General features: G+C 38.3%; 1 protein-coding gene across 1 annotated transcript; it reads left to right on the top strand.

The window, feature by feature from the left end:
• The first annotated feature begins 1757 nt into the window (after positions 1 to 1757).
• On the top strand, positions 1758 to 19700 carry HAT1 (histone acetyltransferase 1). The gene is made up of 11 exons (XM_063400522.1): positions 1758 to 1845; positions 2835 to 2906; positions 3219 to 3294; positions 4906 to 5026; positions 10306 to 10485; positions 10716 to 10837; positions 11338 to 11442; positions 11780 to 11886; positions 14133 to 14284; positions 15453 to 15569; positions 19306 to 19700. Exons 1-11 carry the CDS (start codon positions 1839 to 1841, stop codon positions 19471 to 19473), a joined length of 1227 nt encoding a protein of 408 aa, XP_063256592.1. The 5' UTR covers positions 1758 to 1838; the 3' UTR covers positions 19474 to 19700.
• The last annotated feature ends 943 nt before the right edge of the window (positions 19701 to 20643 follow it).

Below are 20643 nucleotides of genomic sequence, written 5' to 3'. Positions count from 1 at the left end.
TATTTCAAACATAGAACCAGAGGCCCAAAATCTAGCTGTAATTCAGTAACTTCTGAAAGGGTTTTATAATACTTTATCAGCAGAGAACACACTTTATATGTATAAAGTATATGCTTTATACCTCAAAATGAAAAGCACGCAGGTCACAGCCTTAAGAAAAGGTAAGTTTATACTTTGTTTCAACAGTTCAATCACAGTGCTTATAAAACTTAATACTGCGTGTTTTGTCTTGCTGTGCTATTTCCAGGTCCCAACAAAGTGTCTTTTATTAGATGCCACTGGAAAACATTAAAAGGGTACTCTGGTACTCAAATAACACAGTGAGATAATAAACTACAATACAGTAGCTGGTAGTTTGTAATGATGGTCATGAAACCATGACTCACTTAAGTTTAAAACAACTTTTCTCTGGAAAACTACTTTTTATAGTTATCAACAAAAACTTTCTGCATGTATCTTAAAGTTCACATACTACATATATGCCTATGTCCCTGCTGCCAGCAGGAACAGTTTAGCTAGAAATCTGCCTATTTGGTAAGCATCTGACTACCCAAGCATCTCGTTCAGCAAATCCATATATATATATATACACACGTACATATATATATATATATATATATTAGCTGCTGAGTGTCATGGTTTAACCCCAGCCAGCAGCCAAGCCCCATACAGTCACTTGTTCCCCCACCAGCAGGACAGGTGAGAGAACTGGAAGAGTAACAAGTAGAAAACTTGTGGGTTGAGATACAAACGCTCTAATAGGAAAAGCAAAAGCCACGCATATAAGCAAAGCAACACAAGGAATTAATTCACTGCTTCCCATGGGCAGGAAGGAGTTCAGCCATCTGCAGGAGGGCAGGGCTTCATCACCTGTAGCCGTTACTTGGGAAGACAAACATCATTATCCCAAACATGCTCTCCCTTCTTTCTCTCTCACTTTATATACTGAGCATGATGCCACCTGGTCAGAAATAACCCTTTGGCTCTTGAGAACACCTATCGCAGCTGTGTCTCTTCCCAACCTTTCCTTCAGCCCCAACATCCTTACCAGCATGGCACTACAAAAAGCAGCAAATGCCTTGGCTCTGTGTAAGCCCTGCTCAACAATAAAACATCTCTGTATCATACACCCTGTGTTTAGCACAAATCACAGAATCACAGAATAAGCTGAGTTGGAAGGGACCCTCAAAGATCGAACCCACCACCCCCACACAAGCCACTGTGAAAAGTAATTCTACCCCGGCCCAACCAAACACAGAGTACCAATGTGCATCAAAAGCCAAGCCTTTGAAAGAAAATGGCAAAAATCCCCATGGTCCTTCCCGCAGTGGCTGCAGCAAGCGGTTCAGCACATAATTTTTTTTTTTTTTTTAATTAATGACAAAGCTCTGGTTGTTTGTTCGGCCAAAGCATAACGGCAGCAATGAGAAGCGAGGTCTGTGCGTGAAGAAGGAGCGAGGCGGGCGCGGCCCCTCAGACGGTCGCTGCCGATCCCGGGGACGCTCGATCCGTCCCGCGCTCAGGGCCGGACAAGGCCTGCAGCACCGGGCGCGCGACGCCACACACCCGCACGGCCCCGCCGCACGTGAGAGGCGCGAGCAGCACTGCGCACGCGCGCCGGCCGGCCCGCGCTCTGGGGCGGCGGGGCGGGGCCGGCCACGCGAGCCGGCGCGAGGCTCGAGGCAGTGCTGGGCATGCGCACGAGCTGCGCGCGCCGCGCGGGGCAGCCATTGGCTCCCCGCCGGGTTTCGGCGGGCGGAAGCGGAAGCGCGTGTGCGCGCGCCCTCATTTCCGGCGGGCGGGCGCGCGGGTTGATTCGCTGGGCGCGGGACTCGGACATGGCGGGTGAGTCCCGGGCCGGCCGCTGGGGCAGCGGGCGCGGTCGGCTCCGTGCCCTGAAGGGCTAGGGGGCCCCGGGGGCAGCGCCGTGACCGGGGTGCGGGGCAGGGGAGCGTGAGCTCGGGGCCGGCGGGTGCGGGTGAAGACGGAGCGCGGGCGGACGGGGAATGGGTGTGAGGGGGGAAGCGCGGCTGCCTCTCCGCCGCCCAGCTCCCGGGGTCCTGCTCCTGCGTGTCAGAGTGTATCTCCGTGTCCGTGGCCACGAGCTTGCTGGCGGTGGGCAGGGAATTAAAAACTCGAAAATGTGTTTACTTAAGGCTTGCTGCCTGAAGTACTATGTAGAACTTACGGTACTTCTGAAATGAAGGGGGGCTGTGTTTGTAAAGCATTTGGAACATACTTGAAGTGAAACATGTCTTCTGTCCTGGATTATGCTTTGGAAATTAGATTGAATACAGTTTATTTGCATTTTTCTTCCACATCCGCTCTGGAAGAGTAGTGCTTGCTAAATAATTGCTAGTGGTGTACGTGCCACTGTAGTTCATTAAGAGCTGTTTATGAGAATGACTGAATGCAAACACCTGAAGTATCCTGACATATGTCAGGAATAACGTGTTAATAATTATAACATGTTACTTAAGTAGCATGTTATAATGAATTCTTATTTTCTTGCTGACATCATTAAATATATATTTAATTGGTAGTAACTTAGACTACTTAATATTTTTATAGTAATAACTTTTAATTCTCAGAAACTAAAAAGAGGTACTTGTATGTTTTCTAGTTCCAAAGGAGTGTGTGAGATAGCTCTCTTTATCCTCTGTATTGACATATTGTGGTATATTGTAGCTTTTCAAGTCTTTCCTGTTCAGTGGTTTTGTATTGTGTGGGGTTTTTTTTTTTGGTTTATGACCCTTTTTCTAATATAATTTTTGAGTGATAGTGACAGAGAGATTGGACACCTCCTAACTGTTAAGAAAACCTTTTTCTTTCAGGACTTACTGCTATGGAGAAGAAGCTGGCTGAATACAAGTGTAACACAAATGAAGCAATTCAGCTGAAGCTAGGTAATGCCACTTTTTAACTATTGTACAAGTGATGCTGAAGTATTCTAGTACCTTCCTATGAAATACATGTCTACATCTGTGTCGATTTCTCAGTTCTAGTCTGATTATTGATTTGATAATCTCAAATAAGATCAAATAAGATGCATCTAAGTTGTATAGGATGCCTTGATTTCATTTGTATGCCACCCTCACATCGTTTCTTAACTAGGGTTGTCTGACTCTAGTGCAAACCTGCATGAGCAGCTAGCAGGGCATCTGTGGATAAACAAATGGAAGGTGGTGACGTGGTCATGCTCTATTTTTTTTTCTCAGTTCGCTTTCCTGAGGATTTGGAGGATGAGAACACAACATTTAACCCAGAGTACAGCCATCAAGTGTTTGGAGATGAGTAAGTTAAAGTTTCCAGATTCAAATTAAACCTAAAAAGCAACCTAAAGTTGCTTCCAAATCATTAAAAACCAAGAAGTTGTGCTAATGCTGAATGCAGGGGAGGAAGTGCTGCCCTGATGCTGCTTTTGCTGATTGATGCAGGCCAGGATGCCACTGGCCTTTGTGGCCACCTGGGCACGTGCTCAGCCAGCACCCCCAGCTCCTTTTGCAGCTGCTCTCCCCAAGTCTGTCCCTTGCTGTGACCCACGCCCAGCACACCAACACTCCTGTCCAGCCTGGTGTTGCCTGCAGTCTGCCTAGAGAGCATTGAGATCACTGACAGAGAGGTTAAACAGGACTGTCCCCAGCACTGAGCCAGGGGAATGCCACAGGGAACAGCTGGCTGGTGCATTTAATCCATTCCCTGCCACTCTTTGGGCATGGCTGTCCACACAGAGAGGAGTAACCTGTTCAGGCCATGAGCAGCCAGTTTCTGCAGGAGAATGCTGGTATCAAAGTCTTCCCTAAAGTGTAGGTAAAAAACTATTATTTGTTTCATTTTGAGTATGCTGAATTAGTGCTGAAGTGTCATTTTTTATTTTCAGTACAGTGATATTCAACAATCTGACCATACGTTAAAAAAAAAGACCCGCAAAAAACCCTAAGGAAAATCCAGCTGCATGTTTCTGTGGACTTCTTTAAGTAGTTGTATTTCTTAATTTCCATTTCTTTTTGAAAGCATTCTAAGTACTCCAATTAGGATGAACTACCTATATTAAGTCTAATAAATTCGTTACACTACTAGACATCTACTGCAGCTATCATTGACAATAATTATAATTTCAGTTATCAGAGAAATCTCCAGTCTGTTAGTTTAGCTAACAAGCAAATTCTTCTTCTGGCATTTACATTTCAAATTTTAAATTATGACTGTACTATCATAAAAGAAAAATCCCAGTAAAAAAAAGTCTTCCTATACCAACAAAAAAATGGCCTGTTTCTTTGTGAGCATTACTGTTTTCTGCACATTTTTTTCAGAAAAGTAATTCTCTATTCTTCGTGAGAGTATAGAATTTGTGTTCAGGCAACTTGTATTTTTGGAATGTAAAAAAGGCTTTTGTGTTCTGTACTTCTTTTGCATGTACTAATTTCTGGTTAGATTGAATAGCTAAATAGAAACTGTCAACTAAAAACTCCACAAATTGCTGCACCTGGTTATCTGTGCTTTGCACACTATAGATTGAAGTAGTTTATTCCAAAATATTACACTACACTGCAAAGTAGTATTTAATAAATGTTAGTGCTCAATCAGTGTAAATAACTGTTAATGAGTTAAAGCTGTTGAGAAAGCATAAACACAGTATTGGCTGTTTCAGGTATTCTCTCCTGAGCTGTCACAGTGAGGACACAGGCACTGCCTTACTGAATTCAGAATGTTTCCACACAATAGAAGCAGTGTAAGACATGATCTCTGTCTAGTTGGGCACATCCAATTTGATTCTCTTTTCCCATTAGGAAGCTTACTTTACATTACTGGGAAAGATTATGTGAATGTCACGTGAAATGAAACCACTGTGATGTGACTGTTTTGTTACGTATCACGTTCCTGGTTGTTTTTTCTCTTCCTCAGTGAAGTTGCTTTTGGCTACAAGGGACTCAAGATCCTCTTGTATTACATTGCTGGAAACCTGTCAACGCTCTTCCGCATTGAGTACGCCTCCAAAGTGAATGAGAAGTTTGACTGTGTGGAGGTAAGCACAGGTCTGCCTGTCTTTAACACAACATTGAGAAGGGTTACTTTGGAATGGACAGCAGTTCCAGGTTTAGTAGTCACCCACCTAAACATGGTTTAAATTATAAGGAAATAAACAAAGCTTCTGTTTGCTAAGCCAGTAAAAAGCTTTGAACTTCATCTGTAGATTTCCCATTCCCTGACAGTACAATCAAAATTGTGTCAAACAGAATGATGATGTGAGGTGTTGATGCCAAAGCCAGTTCCACAAAATAAACCTCAGCTTGGGAAGTCTGTATTTTCATATTAACTGTGACCAGGAGGAGGACTAGCATTGGTGGGATTTATGATGGAGAGAATCAGTGAAAAGAAGATTTCTGTAAGCACTTCTTGAGATAGTATGCTTGACTGTGTCTCTCTAAAACATGGGGAACAAGTAAGGCAGAAAAGAGATTATAAACTTCTGTATGGGTATCAGGTATGCTTTACATCATTCATAAAGGAATGTGATAATACAATTACCTGCAGAGTTTTTGCTTGGTTGTTTCTTCTTTTTTTCCCCGCAGGTTTTCAGGGCTTATAGAATACTTGTAGAATTTAAGTTACTACTTTCAAACTCCTTGGAGTTTATTTAAATAATTTCAAGGCAAGACCTATTGTAAAAGGAGAAATACATTGGAATGATTTTAAAGATTTGCCCTTCCTTGTTTTGAAGGTGTGCTAGAATATACTCAGTTCAACAGGTTAAGTTCCTGGACATATCTGAAATACTTTGGAGGCTAGAGCAACATGTCTGAGGAGTGAAAGGTCATGATCTTCAATCTAATTAATGATTTTTTGGAAATAAGGAAAAAAAAGAAAGGCTGTTTGCCATATACTAAACATGTTAAAATCAAATTGTCCAACCTTGCACTGCTGTAATTTCAAAATAGAAGAGGAATCTGCACCAAAGCACCTTTTTAGTTCATCTATTTTCTGTACAAATGACAAACCCAATTTACTTCTCTGGAGGTCTAAACAAGGTCTATCTTGCCCTATGCACACTGCAACTTTTTTTGATTGCTCAGAATGCTTACTTTTTTCAAGCCCTGTTTCCTATACTGAATTATTTGTCCAATTCCTTTAGGGACTGAGATGGGGACAAAAATGATCTTTCTGAGCAGCACTTGTGTATGAATTCCAGAGCATTTACATGCCTTGACTGAAGGGGAAGAATGTGGTTGCTTACCCTGTGCTTCCCTTAGTGTTACTAGCATTTTCTGCATTTGTATTTGCCATCAGTTTAACCACCCTAAGACAACGCATTTGCAGAGCTTAGAACAGAAGCTGTCATTACAGCAGGATGTTGATTTCAATGCATATTAACATTTATTTTCTAAGTTAACTGTTTGCTGATCTCTCCTCCTTGATGATAATTGTACTAAGATGCAGAGTACCCACCACACGGGACAGGTCTTGTCAAGATTCACAATCTTGTGCTGTGAGTAGATGAGGTTTAGGAAAGGACAGCAGTTTCTGCCTTTACCATAACTGGTTACAAGCAAGTTGCTATTAATGCTCCATGAAGTTATTCACAGCTGAGGATTTTGTATCCAAATACCCATACAAGCTCATTCAACAGCAGGTGGTTTCTTTCTGTAATATTAAGTTTGGTTTCATTATTGCTAAAGCAGCTGCTGCTATCCCTGCTAGGGACTGACAGAAATATTTGTCCCAATACCACTATTTTTTTTTCTCCAAGATCTTTTTGAATATGAGGAAGAGATACAACCCTGAAATGTCAAAAGGCAGAACTCCAGTTATATTTGTGTCATAACATGGTTTAGGTCCATCTTGAAGGAGATTATACTATGGGGGAAGCCTCAGCAAAGGATGATCATGTTTTGAACAGAAGCTGGCACTTCATTTAATGAAAGGAGACAGAATTTTATCCCTTGAATGGAGTTAATTCTTTCAAATAACTGAAGAGAAACTGCTTTCCTTCTAGTGTAAATATTAATAGCAATGACCTCTAAATTGCTTGCTGCTTTGAGATTTGCAGCTGTTCCAGTATCTTCCTTTTCATCTGCGTTTTATGATGGGATAGGGGTAAAGTATTTCACTAAACTCTGTAGCTTGCTTTGCATCTAGTGTATGCATTTGCTTTATACAAAAGTTAATTAAAAAGTATTGTTTCAATATTTGGTGCTTTTGTACTGTAATACTGCTGATCACTCCATTGCTCCCCTCTGAAATACGTGCATAGAATTTTTAGAGAAATTCAACTCTCAAATATGCTTCTATAGTGACTTTAAATTAAGTCACTTTGAAACAGCATCTACATAGTATGCAAATGTCATAGCTGCCTATTAGTACAATAGTAATTTCTAAATTAAAATTACCCGGAGTCAAATGTGATGTACAAAGAGACATTACCCACTGAAGCAGTCCTACTACAAATCAAGTATAGTTACAAGCCTATACCAAATTCCCTGTCATCACCTCATATGATTCTGAAGGCAATACATTACAGGCAGCATTCCATGAACTATAAGCTTAACAACTCTTGGCTGGCTTAATTTAGGTTTATGCCTGCTTCATTGTAAGTGGCTTTGCCTATGTTACACATTGCTGTAGTAGTCAATAGAATTGTTTTTCTGAAGAGAAGCTGCTGTGCATCCATTCCAGTTGGTAAGATATGAGTGTCTTGCTCTGATAAAGAAAATCAGCCTCTCACCAGTGTCAAAGAAGTGCAAAAGGGAAGGCAGTAAACACATTTTGGTACCTCCTTGGATTATGGGCACCTCAAAGAGAAGCGTTTGAAATGGACCTACTAAGTACTGAATGTTTCCATTAAAAACTGCAGGGTTGAGTGAAATAATTTTTTTTTATGTGGTTGATACACTGAGATTCCATTATTTCAGGTCTTATTAACTGCAAATTGCATGACTGAAACTTCTGCCACTGCTCAAACTGGGGATTCTGGGATTTGCTCTGTAAGAAGGAGACATCCTGTTAACCCTAAAAATAATTGAGGACTGTATTTTCTTGTGTCAGACCCCATTCAAATGGGAGAGAACATTTAGGAGGCAATAGGTGAAAATATGTAGTAGTCATGTAGAATCAAGAAGTATTATGTAGAGCTTTATTTGCTAAGCCTCTGTCATATTTTAATTCTTTCTGCTGTATTGAAAACAAGGTAGTGATAGATGTGCTACCTTACAGACTTTGAGCAGGTCACAGTTTGGCTTCCTTCTCACCACTGATGAAGAAACTTAGAAATGTGAGAGGAAGCAAAATTACTTAAACATTGTGTATATAGTACTTCCTACTGTATATTCACCCTTTTTAGATGTCATCCACATAGTCTGAATTATTGTACTGTTGCTTGGAAATACAGTTTTAATTCTAGATTGGTTTTGGATGTTTATTCAGCTGTATAAAATGCAAGTTGCTACACATTCTTAGTTGTGGTTTCTTACAGCTCTGTAAGTGCAGACGTAAGATCTGTGTAAACAACGCATTTGCACAATTCAAAAAAGGCATTTATAAATTGTGTTCCTTATAAATATGGTTTTTAATGTAATTCATTGATTCTGAAGAAGTGGCTGGTTTTGTGTAATGTCCTTAAATCAGTAAGTGTAAGGAAAACGTATTTTAGCTTGGTTTATGAAGAATACTGAATTGGTTTATGCTTGGTTTTAGCTTGGTTTATGAAGAATACTGAAGAGTACTCTCAACAAATTCTTTGTTTTGAGAATGAAATGAGTGTAGAGATTGTACACGTTTTTGCTGAGTTCTTACACGAGGTATTGTAGAGCTGTATTTTAACTGCTTAATAGCTCTCTCTCCAAATATAAATATAAATGTTGGTAGTACCAAACCATTAAGAATAAAACTTGTTTGTGCTGAACTAAGTCTGTCTTTCTCTACACTAAAAATGTAACTGAATGATAAAGTGCTATTCATTTGCAGGTGCATTGCTTCTGCTTAAGGGCCCATGGTTGAAAGGACAGGAATTAGTAGCATGTTGTATTAGCCTTTTGTAGTGTATTTTGTTCTAAGCATCTTAATTTCCCTGTTTTGAATGCTAAGTAGCAAGGGTCTTGGTTTTGAACTAATACCCATCATGCATGTAAACGGTGTGAAAGAGCTGCTTAGTAAGTTAACACAAAGTGTTCTTGTGTCCGCCCTTGTGGAAATAGATACAATACAAACATTACAGCTGAACTCATGGCAAACTCCATTAAGTAAAAACCTGGATTCATTGTCCAGAGGAAAGTTTGAATTGAATGTAAGCTCATTTTGTTGAATGTAATGTCAGGCTTTTAGGAGTTGTATTGAGGAGTATGGTTTTGTTAAGTTGAGACCAATTCATTAAGTTTTATTGCCTGGTGAGAAGCAGTAATACGTTATTGTGAAGCTTCATCAAATATTCATGGTTAAAAAGAAGTAGTAAATGTATTCAATCAAGTGGTCTTTTGGGGGTCTGAAAAGGATTATGAAGTCTGCTCAGCTGATAGTCTCTAACTTTGCTATCTGAAAAGAATAATCTCTGAATTAAATTTTGGTGTCAGAATATTTTGTCTTCCACAGTATGTTAGATTACAGGTCAGATTTGCTGACAGTATTCATAAGTTGTACTATTTTATGTCCAACTTTGTTTTCAAAACTTTCTTTTATTAGAATGTGGGATGTGGTTGCCTGAGTTTGTGCTGTGCTTTGCAGCTGATTCTATAGACAGGCATTTCAAGCAGGAGGCCGTAAGAATGCCAGAGTGTGCTAGCTGTCACTTTCCTATTTGGGAGCTACCGGTTTTGATCTTTGTCCCTTTTCCTCCACTTAGTTCTGCATCACCTAATACCTCTTGTAAGCTGTTTGTTTGGGAGCCTGAGTTCTGCAAGGCTGTGTAGCATAGCATAGTCTTGGTGAATTGCTGTCTGGAAAGTCTTGGATTCCGAACATGCTGTGCTTATAGAATAGCTACCTACGCTCTTAGTCAAGCCTGAACAAATGTAACAATCTCTAAACATAAATGTTCTTGAACTTAGGCTGTAACCAAGAGCTTTTTGATGCTTACAGAGGCTGGATTGTGACATTTCTGATCTCATTCTTTTACTTTACTGGAGTTCTTTTACTTGCTGGAAGATCACTAATGATCAACACAAGTACTTGCTTGTTCTTTTTCTTTCCTCTTTGTTTTTTAAATTACTGGTAGATATAGTGTGTCTCATGTATTCATTTCTTTAACACAACAGTGACATCAATGCTGTCTTTTTCTAATCTTCCACCAATCCTTCCCCTTTTTGTAATCCTCAGGCAGATGATGTTGAAAGTAAAATTAGAGAAATCATTCCGCCTGGTTTTTGCACAAACACAGATGACTTTGTGTCTCTGCTGGAAAAGGAGGTCAACTTCAAGCCCTTTGGAATGCTGCTACACACATATTCTATCCATAATGAGGAAGCTGGTGAAGATATAACATATCAGATATATAAGGTATGAAAACTTAAGTTAAACTTCTGCTTTTGAGCAATCAAGTTCAATTTTATTTTGCAGCGATGCACCTTCTGTAATGATTTGACTGTAGTGTATAAATCCTATAATTATACCCATTTATTAATCATAAACATGCTTTTTTATATCAGAGAATTTAATTAGGTTTTGCATAAGCTTTCCTCTTGCATCTGTGATAGGTTTCACCTGACTCCTCCTGGCTTTTTCCCTAGGCTGACATGACATGTCCAGGCTTTCGAGAATATCATGAAAGGCTTCAGACGTTCTTGATGTGGTTTATTGAAACTGCTAGCTTTATTGATGTAGATGATGAAAGATGGAACTACTTTCTAGTGTAAGTACAGTTCTAAAGCAACAGTGGACCTTATTACCTCCACAAAGCCTGCATTTTAATTGTGGCTGGCCAATTATTGGAGCAGTATAATGATATTTTTCCCAGGAAAGAAAAAACATTGTTTATGAGGCTTGAGTTTTCCTCCATTATGCTTTGGGAAAGCTTGAGAATAGAGCTGAATTAAATGCTGTTGTCCGTTAGAGCCCTGAATGTAGGCTTAAACAGTAAAATGAGCTTTGCCTGTGTTTTCTTTTACTTGCCACCTATTCATCTTTATAATAGGCAAGTGCACTGAAGTGCTGTAAAGAGGTCTGATTTATCCAAGTTGCTGCACACCAATTAAGTGAATTGTACATTCAGAACATAGCAGGTGTACCCATTGGGCCCTCACAGAGTAGCTTGCTGACACTGAAAATTCAGTTGGAGAATGGAAAAGAAAATGGACACTGCATGGGAGCGCAACTGTAATTGACCTGCTTGGCTTTCTGTTTTATCTGCAGATTTGAGAAGTATAATAAGGATGGAGCGACGCTCTTTGCGACCGTAGGCTACATGACAGTCTATAATTACTATGTGTACCCAGACAAAACCCGGCCACGTGTAAGGTAATTGGCGGTGTAACTCGTGCCTTGCCTTTTATTTCAGAAGAGGGAACTGCTGAAGTTCCCAATACTTGTTTATAATAGTGTTGATTTGTTTAAAAAAATCCCCATTATTAGCTGTCTATGCACTGATTTATTTCATTGTTTCCTTCTTGAAGCGGAGGGAATCTCAAACATGTTTTGAATATTTAACAATTTTAAGATTCGGTTAAAAATTACATTTTAACATGAAGATTGCACATACCTTAATCTAAAATGAAATAACATTTTGTTTTTAAGACTTCACCTTATGTTTCCGAATGCTTTCATTTGAACTGAAAATGCATTCCTTTGTCTGTAGCCAGATGCTGATCTTGCCACCATTCCAAGGAGAAGGCCATGGTGCTCAGCTGCTTGAAACAGTTCACAGATACTATATGTCTTCTCCTACAGTACTAGATATAACAGGTTTGTGTTAAATTTTTAATAAGGAACTTCCACAGGTTGTTTGGCTAACTTGTATGTTCATTTGTCTGAATTTAAGGCCTTCTGAAGATGTAGCTTCTGCTCAGTTCAGAATTAACAGTACCCTGGTTTACAAAAGTGGATATAGTGTAGCTTCTTAAATACTTAACTCAGAGAACAGCACACCAGGAAAATTCAATCCCTAGCGTGAATGGATTACCAGCTAATTAACTATTTCATTGTGAGATACACAGCTGAGTTTGCCAAGAGATCAAGCTTTGTCAGATTCCTTGTTCAACTTAGCCCTTTTATCCAAAACTCAAACTTGAAGGAGGACACTAAAGTAGCCTATTAATATTAGTGTGCAAGCTGAAATTTTACAGACAGTAAGAGTTTGTGGAGAGCTTGTGCTCTAGGAGCATGTATCACTGGCTGAAGGTAGCCATATTAGATGTGTGTGCACAAATACCTAAAAACAAAAGATTGTGGAAATGACAGATAAAGGGTCCATGTGCATAATAAAACTAACATTTAAAATCGCCATAGGCATGACATCAGGCCTGTGATTTCAAATCTAGTATAGGAAGAAATGCAGTTCAAACATATTGACCATTCAGTTCTATGTGTTTTCTCATCTTGGTTATAAATAACTCTCCATTCTAATTAAAACTCAATAGACTTCTTGCTTTCATAATGTGTTGCTGCTGGATCATCATAACAAAATAATCCACCTCATAATTTCAATTCAGTTTGTGGGAACCTGAGAAAGTATAACTTAATTTAGGCAACAGGAACTCAAGTACATCATGCATTTACTTTTTCCTTTTCAGAGTACAAACTGTTACATAGCTTTTATAACTGAGGATGAGCAAAGTCTTAACATGCTACTGCGTGAATCCAATGACATGTTCATGGCTCAGTGCCTTAAGTGCGGGGTTGTAGCAAACAGTAAATGTGCACTAAAACAGGGTTCAATGTTTTTGTGGAATGAAGTAGAAGAAAGCTTGCAATATTCTACATGGCACTCAAGTCATGAAAGCTACAACTCTTAGAGAAGTATTTACTGTCCTTTTTGAGAGGGTCATTTGGCTTGGGCAGTCTTAATATGCCAGGATATTTAGTTACATATCATCTAAAATTGTGAAATAAAGCCTTTAACCTTTCTGTGAAGAGGAAATTAAGATCTATTAATTTCTTTGTAAAAAGCTAATGATTTACTAATTAAAATTACTTCTGAGTTTCACGTTTGCAGCAAATATTTTGTTCTGCTTACACCTTGTCATTCTGACACAACCAAAATGTATACTGGTACTGTTTACTGGACAGAAACTGCCTCAGTCTTCTTCTTTTAACTGAATCTGAGTGCAAAAGAATGAATCAATTTACTTTAGTGCATTTCTCCAATCTCTTTTGCAGAATAAGTGTTACAAGGCTTGCCATACAAGATGAGGCCACTCATGCACAATACATTTTAACCCAACCAGAAAAATAAATTGTTATTTGTGCGGTGCCACATACACTGTGCGGCAAAAGGTTCTGCCCCAGTCCTTCTTGGTAGCTTTGTTTTGCTTTTCATCATCCTAAAACTGCAAATTTTAACTATTTACAGTGTGCCTCAAAACTAAAATAACAGTTTTGATAGTGATGCATCAATAGCTATGCTGTCTTATTGAGTAAAAAGGAAGTAATTTGAAATCGTAATCAGCTTTTGCTTAGGTCCTTTCAGCCTTTTAAGTTTGGGTAGTTTTGTCCTTTGGGTTCTTGTACCTTTTCCTGCCTTTCCTGCTAACAAAGACTAACTCCTGCTCAAGACATGTCTGCAGCTAGTTTACTTGTATGCAATAGGATATTTTCACCAATCTTTTCCCACATTTCCCCATTTGTTTGTGTTTCAGTCGTTCTACCACTGTCAAATATAGAATAGCTGAAAGATACAGAAAAAAGATTTTTAGGCTAGACTTCTTTTTCAAAGGAGTTAAATGGGTTTAAACAAGTCAGTTTCATTATATGTATGTAGAATATGTACAGCACTGCATATACAAATTATTTAAAGTTTCTCTTTCTGTGACCTGTTTGATGTCTACTATCATCAAAATATTAAAACCTTTGATAACAGTGTTTACAATTAAGCACAGTTGTTTATATACTGATGAATACTGCATCTGCTTTTGTTTTTCATAGTTCTTTGTGATTACATACCAGAGATGAGAAAACAAATAATGCTGATACGCTTTTTTTATTCTTTCTAGCTGAAGATCCATCTGAGAACTATGTGAAGCTTAGAGACTTTGTTCTTGTAAAGCTCTGTCAAGATTTGCTGTGCTTTTCCCCAGTAAAGTTAATGCAAGGTTTCAGTCAAGAAATGGTGACGGAAGCTCAACAAAAATTGAAAATAAATAAGGTATTAAATCAGTACAGTTGTAGTTGGACATATTCTTATCAAACATGTACAATTCATTTTAAACTTAGAGACATGGAATTTACACACTGGCTTGTTTTGACAGTTGTTACAGGTATATCAGGAGATACATGGCTCATGGTTTTAGATAAATGCCTTTTTAACCTACAAATTCTATTGTAATAGAATTTGACATGGTTTAGATTTCTTTTAAGAGTATTCTTGCAAATAAGTGTTGTTTTGGGAATGCAGAATGCTAAAGTGGCAAACAACTTACGAATGCACCTCTAAACTTATTTTTGAGTATGGTAGTGAAATACTAGAGTTGCTTAATTAAAAATGTATTTGAATGTGCTGTACTGAAGTCTTTAAACCTCAAGGGATGGGCAGCCATATTCAGATGTGTTCGTGAAAATGGTATAGCTTGTATAAGGAAGCCACATCTGCAGCCTTCTATATTTTAAATCTGAAAGGATAAATAAGTTTCATTTGGTTTTTAACAGTATATAAATATGTGGTAATGTAGCAAACAAACCACTTTTTGCTTTGTTGTTCAGAAAAAAACCCTTGGTCCTAAGTTCTGTTTTCATACAGGTGCAAGTTAATACTAATACAGTAGCAACATCATTTTCTCCTCAGATGTCATACTTTCTAATCCTGCTGCCAAAAGCATTTCAGTTTTGCCATTTGCTAATTAATATTCTTCCTAGTAAGCAGGAAACTTTAAATATTGTTGTTTCATGTTCATATTTAGAACTTTCAGGGGGCCTAATGAAGAGCAGTAGGTCTATGTGGATTGTTAAAATTAGTAAAGTGGATATTCTTGGTATTGCTTAATGTCACTCTAGATCCAGTTCTTGTTCTTAGAAATGCTTTTGGACTCTGGCTTCTGGGCTTTCTGCTGTCCACTTAGAGCAAGTCCTTGAAGCACCTCTACAGCTGGTGCAACACTTGAGAGATCAGACACTGGGTGCATGGAAGAAAATGGTTTTGAAATTAAAAAAAAAGGTTTATTCATTAAACCCATCTCATAGGAGGACAGATTTATCCATGCCCCTGTCTTCTGATAAAATGAAGAATTACTGTAGTATTTCAGTATTTCTCCCTGTGGAGTTCTGTTGAGTGACTTCTTTATTCAGATGTGGTTTTTATTCTCCTTTCTGTTCATTAGCAACACACAAGACGAGTTTATGAAATTCTCCGATTGCGTGCAACAAATATGGGTGATGCAGAACAGTCCAGAAGCTATCGGTTGGATGTTAAAAGAAGACTGATTGGGCCCTATAAGGTGTATATGACTTAAGTATCATTTAATATTTATTTCAAGGCTAATTATACTTGATTTTACTTTAATTTCCATAAATGTAGTTGATGTTAATTATGTTGCCAATCAACTACTATTAGTTATGCAGTGTTCAGCTGACATAGATACAGATGCAGAGGACATTCATGCACAGCAGCACTGAAGATCCTGTGCTTGGCTCCTGACTGTTTCCTGCCCAGTTCCAGCAGGTTACTATTAAGCTTATGCTGTCTGACTACAAGGGGCATTATGTCCAGGTAGGTTTAAGGGGGGAAAATGGTCAATTTCTTGAAGAGGTTAAAAATTTCCCTTAAATAGACAAGCTGGAAATATAAAGAGAGGTAAAGTTCACACTGCAGACTAGGTATAGTTTGATTCCTGTTCTAATTGTTTGCTAGGTCTTAAGAAAACAGCTTGCTAGAGGTAATCAAGTCACATCAACATAGAACTAACTCCATGCAGGTGGAATATAAAATAATACCAGCAGTAAAAGTCACACAACTATTAAACATAGTACCAAGTAATTTTCTTAGTTCCTATTATTTATGCATCCTGGATTTTCAGTGGGGTTGGTCTGTGTTGCATAAACTGACCCTTTGAGGTACAGATTTAAAAAGTTCTATTTTATTTGCTAATGGCATCGGTCTTTGTATCAAGAGTCAAAAAGGCCACAAATAAATCCAGGTTTATTGCTGTAACTAGCATGTTAGCTACTGTTGTCAATTAAGTACTTGACAAGCAAACCAGAATCCTGCATATAAAGGTACACAGAGCACGAGGAGTACCTTGATCAGCTTGAAAACCTTCCTAAAGCAGCTTTTATCCCGTTACACCAAAATAGCAAAAGTTTGTAGCCATGTTGGGCTTACAGGGGCTGTTAGTAGAAATGAGAGGCCAGCATTGTATTAAATACCTCTGTAATCTGGTGATAATTTCATGTCATGCTGAGTGCCAGGACCTTGATCAAAACACACTCTCTTTCACAAGTGTCTTGTCTCATTTGCTAAATTTTACTCGGTGTCCACTATAAATGAGGTGATTTTTCAGCAACTGTTATTCGTGACTGTTATGTATGTGGTTTTGGTTCACTCACTCATCACTTAGGTTCTGTAGGCAAAATCCAAAAGTTCATAAGCAGCTTCAATTCTAGTGCTTCTAGCAGGTGTTTCCACTTCAGCCTTTGCACACAATAAGTGCATGGATAATGAATGGATTATGTATTGCTAAATATGCAATATTGCTACTTTGGAACATTGCATTTTTAGGTTTTTGCTATTTCAGTGTGGATTCTAAAGAATCCTTAAAGCAGCCAACACCTTTTTTCTCTGATTTTAAGTTTCGTGTTCTGAAATAGTCTTCTTGTTTATGGTAGTCCTACCTAGTAAATAGCTTACTCATACACTCATTTTAAACAATTTCCAGTAAATTTCAGTCACTGCCGTTTTCAAAAAGATTTCAAAAATGCAATGAAACAAACTTTTAATATAGAGGGTAATTTTGGGGGGGGAACCAAACTTTATAAACATATAATCAGGAATATTACTGCATACTCTAATACTGGTGTCATTTTATTACATAAACTATGATAGCTTCCTTTGAACAGTGCTGTACAGATGTAGAATAATACTAAGTTGACACTACCTTAGTTTAATAAAAATGGTATTCCACCTTAGAATTATTTTGTGGCTAACAGTAGCAGTGAAAAAAACTATATGCAGAAACCTCAGGGGAAAAACATGTAATACATCTATTCCCCTTGAAGTTTTTACACTAGCAAGGAAGTGGTTGCTAAAGATACCGAGGCCTTCATGCATGTGGCATCACTAGATTGGGATGACTGATGCAGCAAGATGTGTTGCTCTCTGTATAAGTAGTACTAATCCAGGAAATAAAAGATTTGGTATATTAGTTAACAGAGCATCACTCCAAGGTAATTTAATGGGTGAGCAGCTTGTGAAATTTCAGTTCCACTGTGGCTTCTCCATTTCTGACATACTCTGATTTTCATTAGTGGATTGTGCTGGTAGACACACCTCCTTGGTCATGTCTTGGTTCTTCATGTCATCCCTCTTGGAAGTAAATACCACTGCTGCATTGCTTTCCATAATTGTAATACTTTCTTTGGTACTTGAATTTACTTTTCTGCCCAGCCCAACAACTTGCTCCTAAAGAATCCTCTTGAGGCTGCCCAGGTAAAACATTAACGATGGCAATTTTCAAAACCTTGTATACCTGGATATGCTTGTAGTATATTTGGGGGAGAAATGGATATTGAAACAACTGGTTATCTGAAACATGCGAAGAGAGTTTGTATTTTAGCAGGAATCTGTAACTTAAAGATGGCCTGGTGGTACAGTATCAGATGTAGTGGGCATTTAAAAGCTGGCACCCTTTTTTCAGAGCTACTATTTATAGTCTAAACAGACACTCCTGTTAATTCAGCAGACTTTGAATTAATTCTAGAATAGAGTTTTAGTTGTACTACTGACGGAAGCTTGGCCAAAAGGTACTCATCTCTATTTTCGTTTGGGTAGCTCATCATATATTTTGAGTATCTTACTCATTTTGACTACATAGAGCTAATGTGAAGCTAAAATCTAGACATCTATGCTGCTTTTCACATCCTTTCAACAATGAAAGATTTCTTCATTATTGGCCAGAAACGTGCCTGAACGCCTCATCAGGACTTAAGTACGGAACCTCCTTTTCTGAGCTGAACTTTGCCAGCTGTGGAATCTTTGGGAGATTATAAACATTTTTCTGGTCTTACTCATTTACAGTTTATTGTAGTCTCCACTCCTCCCTCCTGACTCATAGCATCAATCACAAAAAGAAAACAGATATTCCTTTGAGAGATAAGTGTAAAATTAGAGCACAAAAGGGCTTTGGTACTTAAACTGTTAGAAATAGAATAATTTAGTGAAATTTTGTTGTTTTAATACATTGATTCCATAGGTATTGCAAAGATTTATTGATAAGATACCAGGCATACACAGAACTTCTTTTTAAATGAAGTGTTGAGTGATACTCTGCTTTTACAAAGCTAGAGAAGACTGAAGAATGGAAAGTACCTGAAGAACTGAGTAGTTCAGAAATAGGTATCAGCTATATGAAAGTATATCTGGGTAAAGAAAATACAAAAGTATTTTGAGGTGTTTTTAAGAACCAGGTAAAAATCACGTGACAGAGCAAGGACAACTCATCATCTCTCTGTACAAATATGTTTATGCTTACAAATAATTTTACTGCGTTTCTGGTAACTTGAATAATTTGTAAGAGTTTGTGAAGCTTTTTCTGTGTACTGGAGGCTTCAGATTAATTTTTGATAGTCAGCTATAGGGAAATTAGTTGGCTGAACAGTCACGTAATGGGACACCAGTGTAATTAATGTTAATGTAGGACTAAACATCCTGGTCAGATTTCTACAGTCAAGTTTTTTGTGCCATACATCTTCAGTAGTAGGTGTACTGTTAGCCTTAATCTGTTTGCTTAAGGAACAAAATGTGAAACCATTCCTCCTTTCACTAGCTCATCAGCAATACAGAAACTATGAGCCTTTAACAGAACAAATGTACTAATCAAACATGGTCCCTTGGGATTAGGGACATCTTAAAGAGCTAGATACTGAAATGGAATAAATGTTAATGAAACACCATAATGAAATACCATATTCTTGATGATTGCTGGCTGTGTTCAAACTACTGTTTGTTTGATTGCTTAGAAAAAACAGAGAGAACTTGCCAAGATGAGAAGGTGTCTAAGACCAGAGGAGATGACTAATCAGTTGAACCAAATAGACCTAAACTTGCAACGGGAACAGTTAGAAGAGAGCTTCCAACAGCTCGTTTCAGATTACCGAAGAGTCCTAGAACGACTTGCACAAGCTTGAGGATCCTTCCTGTACAGGAGACTTGCAGATATCTATACAGTGTTGTAAAGCACATCCCTAATTGCCACTTAACTGCAGAAAATCTCATGTGACGTTTTAATCACATTAAAGGTGACTTGTGTTTCTGTGCATTTTGAATATTTTCTATTTTTGTGTTGTAGATTTAAAAATGTTGTACTTTAGGTTTGGGGGCACTTGATGAAATAAACGATGTAGATTCTCAGACACACTGTTATTTCAATTGTATGGATTTTCTTTTGCTCTTTTGTTTTGATCAAGACTTAATAGATACTTGAGTAGCAAGGTAATATTTAAATCTAAGCAATCTGAAATTTCTCCTAATTTGATTCTCCTTGGGCTGTTCTCTGTCGATCCTATTGTACGGTGTAGGGCCTGTGCAAGTTTAATATCATGAGCAGGTTACAGGATTGGTTCTGTGGTCTCTCTGGTGTTTCCCGTGTACAGACTCTACCCTTTGCCAGAAGTGGGTCCTGCTGGAAGCAAACAGACCCATTCTGTTTAAGTTGCTAAAGTGCCTCAAGCACATTCTTTTTCAAACCTGCAGGTTTTCAGGTTCATGATTTTCAGGAAGATACCCCACAGCTGGGGAACCAGCCAAGACTTTGTGAGGACTCCAACAGCACTTCTAGTGAAGGAAACCTAAATCTGTAGGAAGCAAGTGCCTTTATATAGTTCTCGATTCTGTTCTGCTATCCATTACTTCTCAGACCTGAGGTTAGTTCTTAAATATCCTGTCTGTCCTCCCTCAAAGGAATAAATTGTTATCTTTTCTGGTAGTTCAGATTTTAGAGGATTTAATCTGAATAAGGATCATTGAAATTTATTAACAATGTTTGATGGTCCTAATGGGATTCAGGTCCAGCTTTCAAAACTGGAGCTTGTAGGTTGACAGTTCTCTACTATCTGATGTGATGTGGAGGAAGTGGAACAATTTTAAAATGTCTAGAACCTGTGGGATTTTTTTGTATTTTCTATTAAGTTGTTTTTAGAAATTTTAATTCCAGATTAGTATATCTTGGCTCTATCATATGTCTTTCATCTACTGTAGTATCCAAATCTATTAATCAATAGTAGCAATTGTTGAAAGACCTTTTCTGATAGTAGCAGTAAGGCTGAGGTTAAGTTGGGGAACTTGGAGTTTGTGTTTTT

This window comes from Prinia subflava, chromosome 6, assembly GCF_021018805.1.
Source record: "Prinia subflava isolate CZ2003 ecotype Zambia chromosome 6, Cam_Psub_1.2, whole genome shotgun sequence".
NCBI classification, from domain to species: Eukaryota; Metazoa; Chordata; class Aves; order Passeriformes; family Cisticolidae; genus Prinia; species Prinia subflava.
Note: the sequence above shows the minus strand (reverse complement) of the source record. Positions and strands in the feature narration are given on the sequence as shown.

Coding starts and splice junctions, on each gene's coding strand:
- HAT1 (XM_063400522.1), top strand. Junction 2,907..3,218: donor AGCAATTCAGCTGAAGCTAG/GTAATGCCACTT, acceptor TTTTTTTCTCAG/TTCGCTTTCCTGAGGATTTG. Junction 5,027..10,305: donor AGAAGTTTGACTGTGTGGAG/GTAAGCACAGGT, acceptor TGTAATCCTCAG/GCAGATGATGTTGAAAGTAA.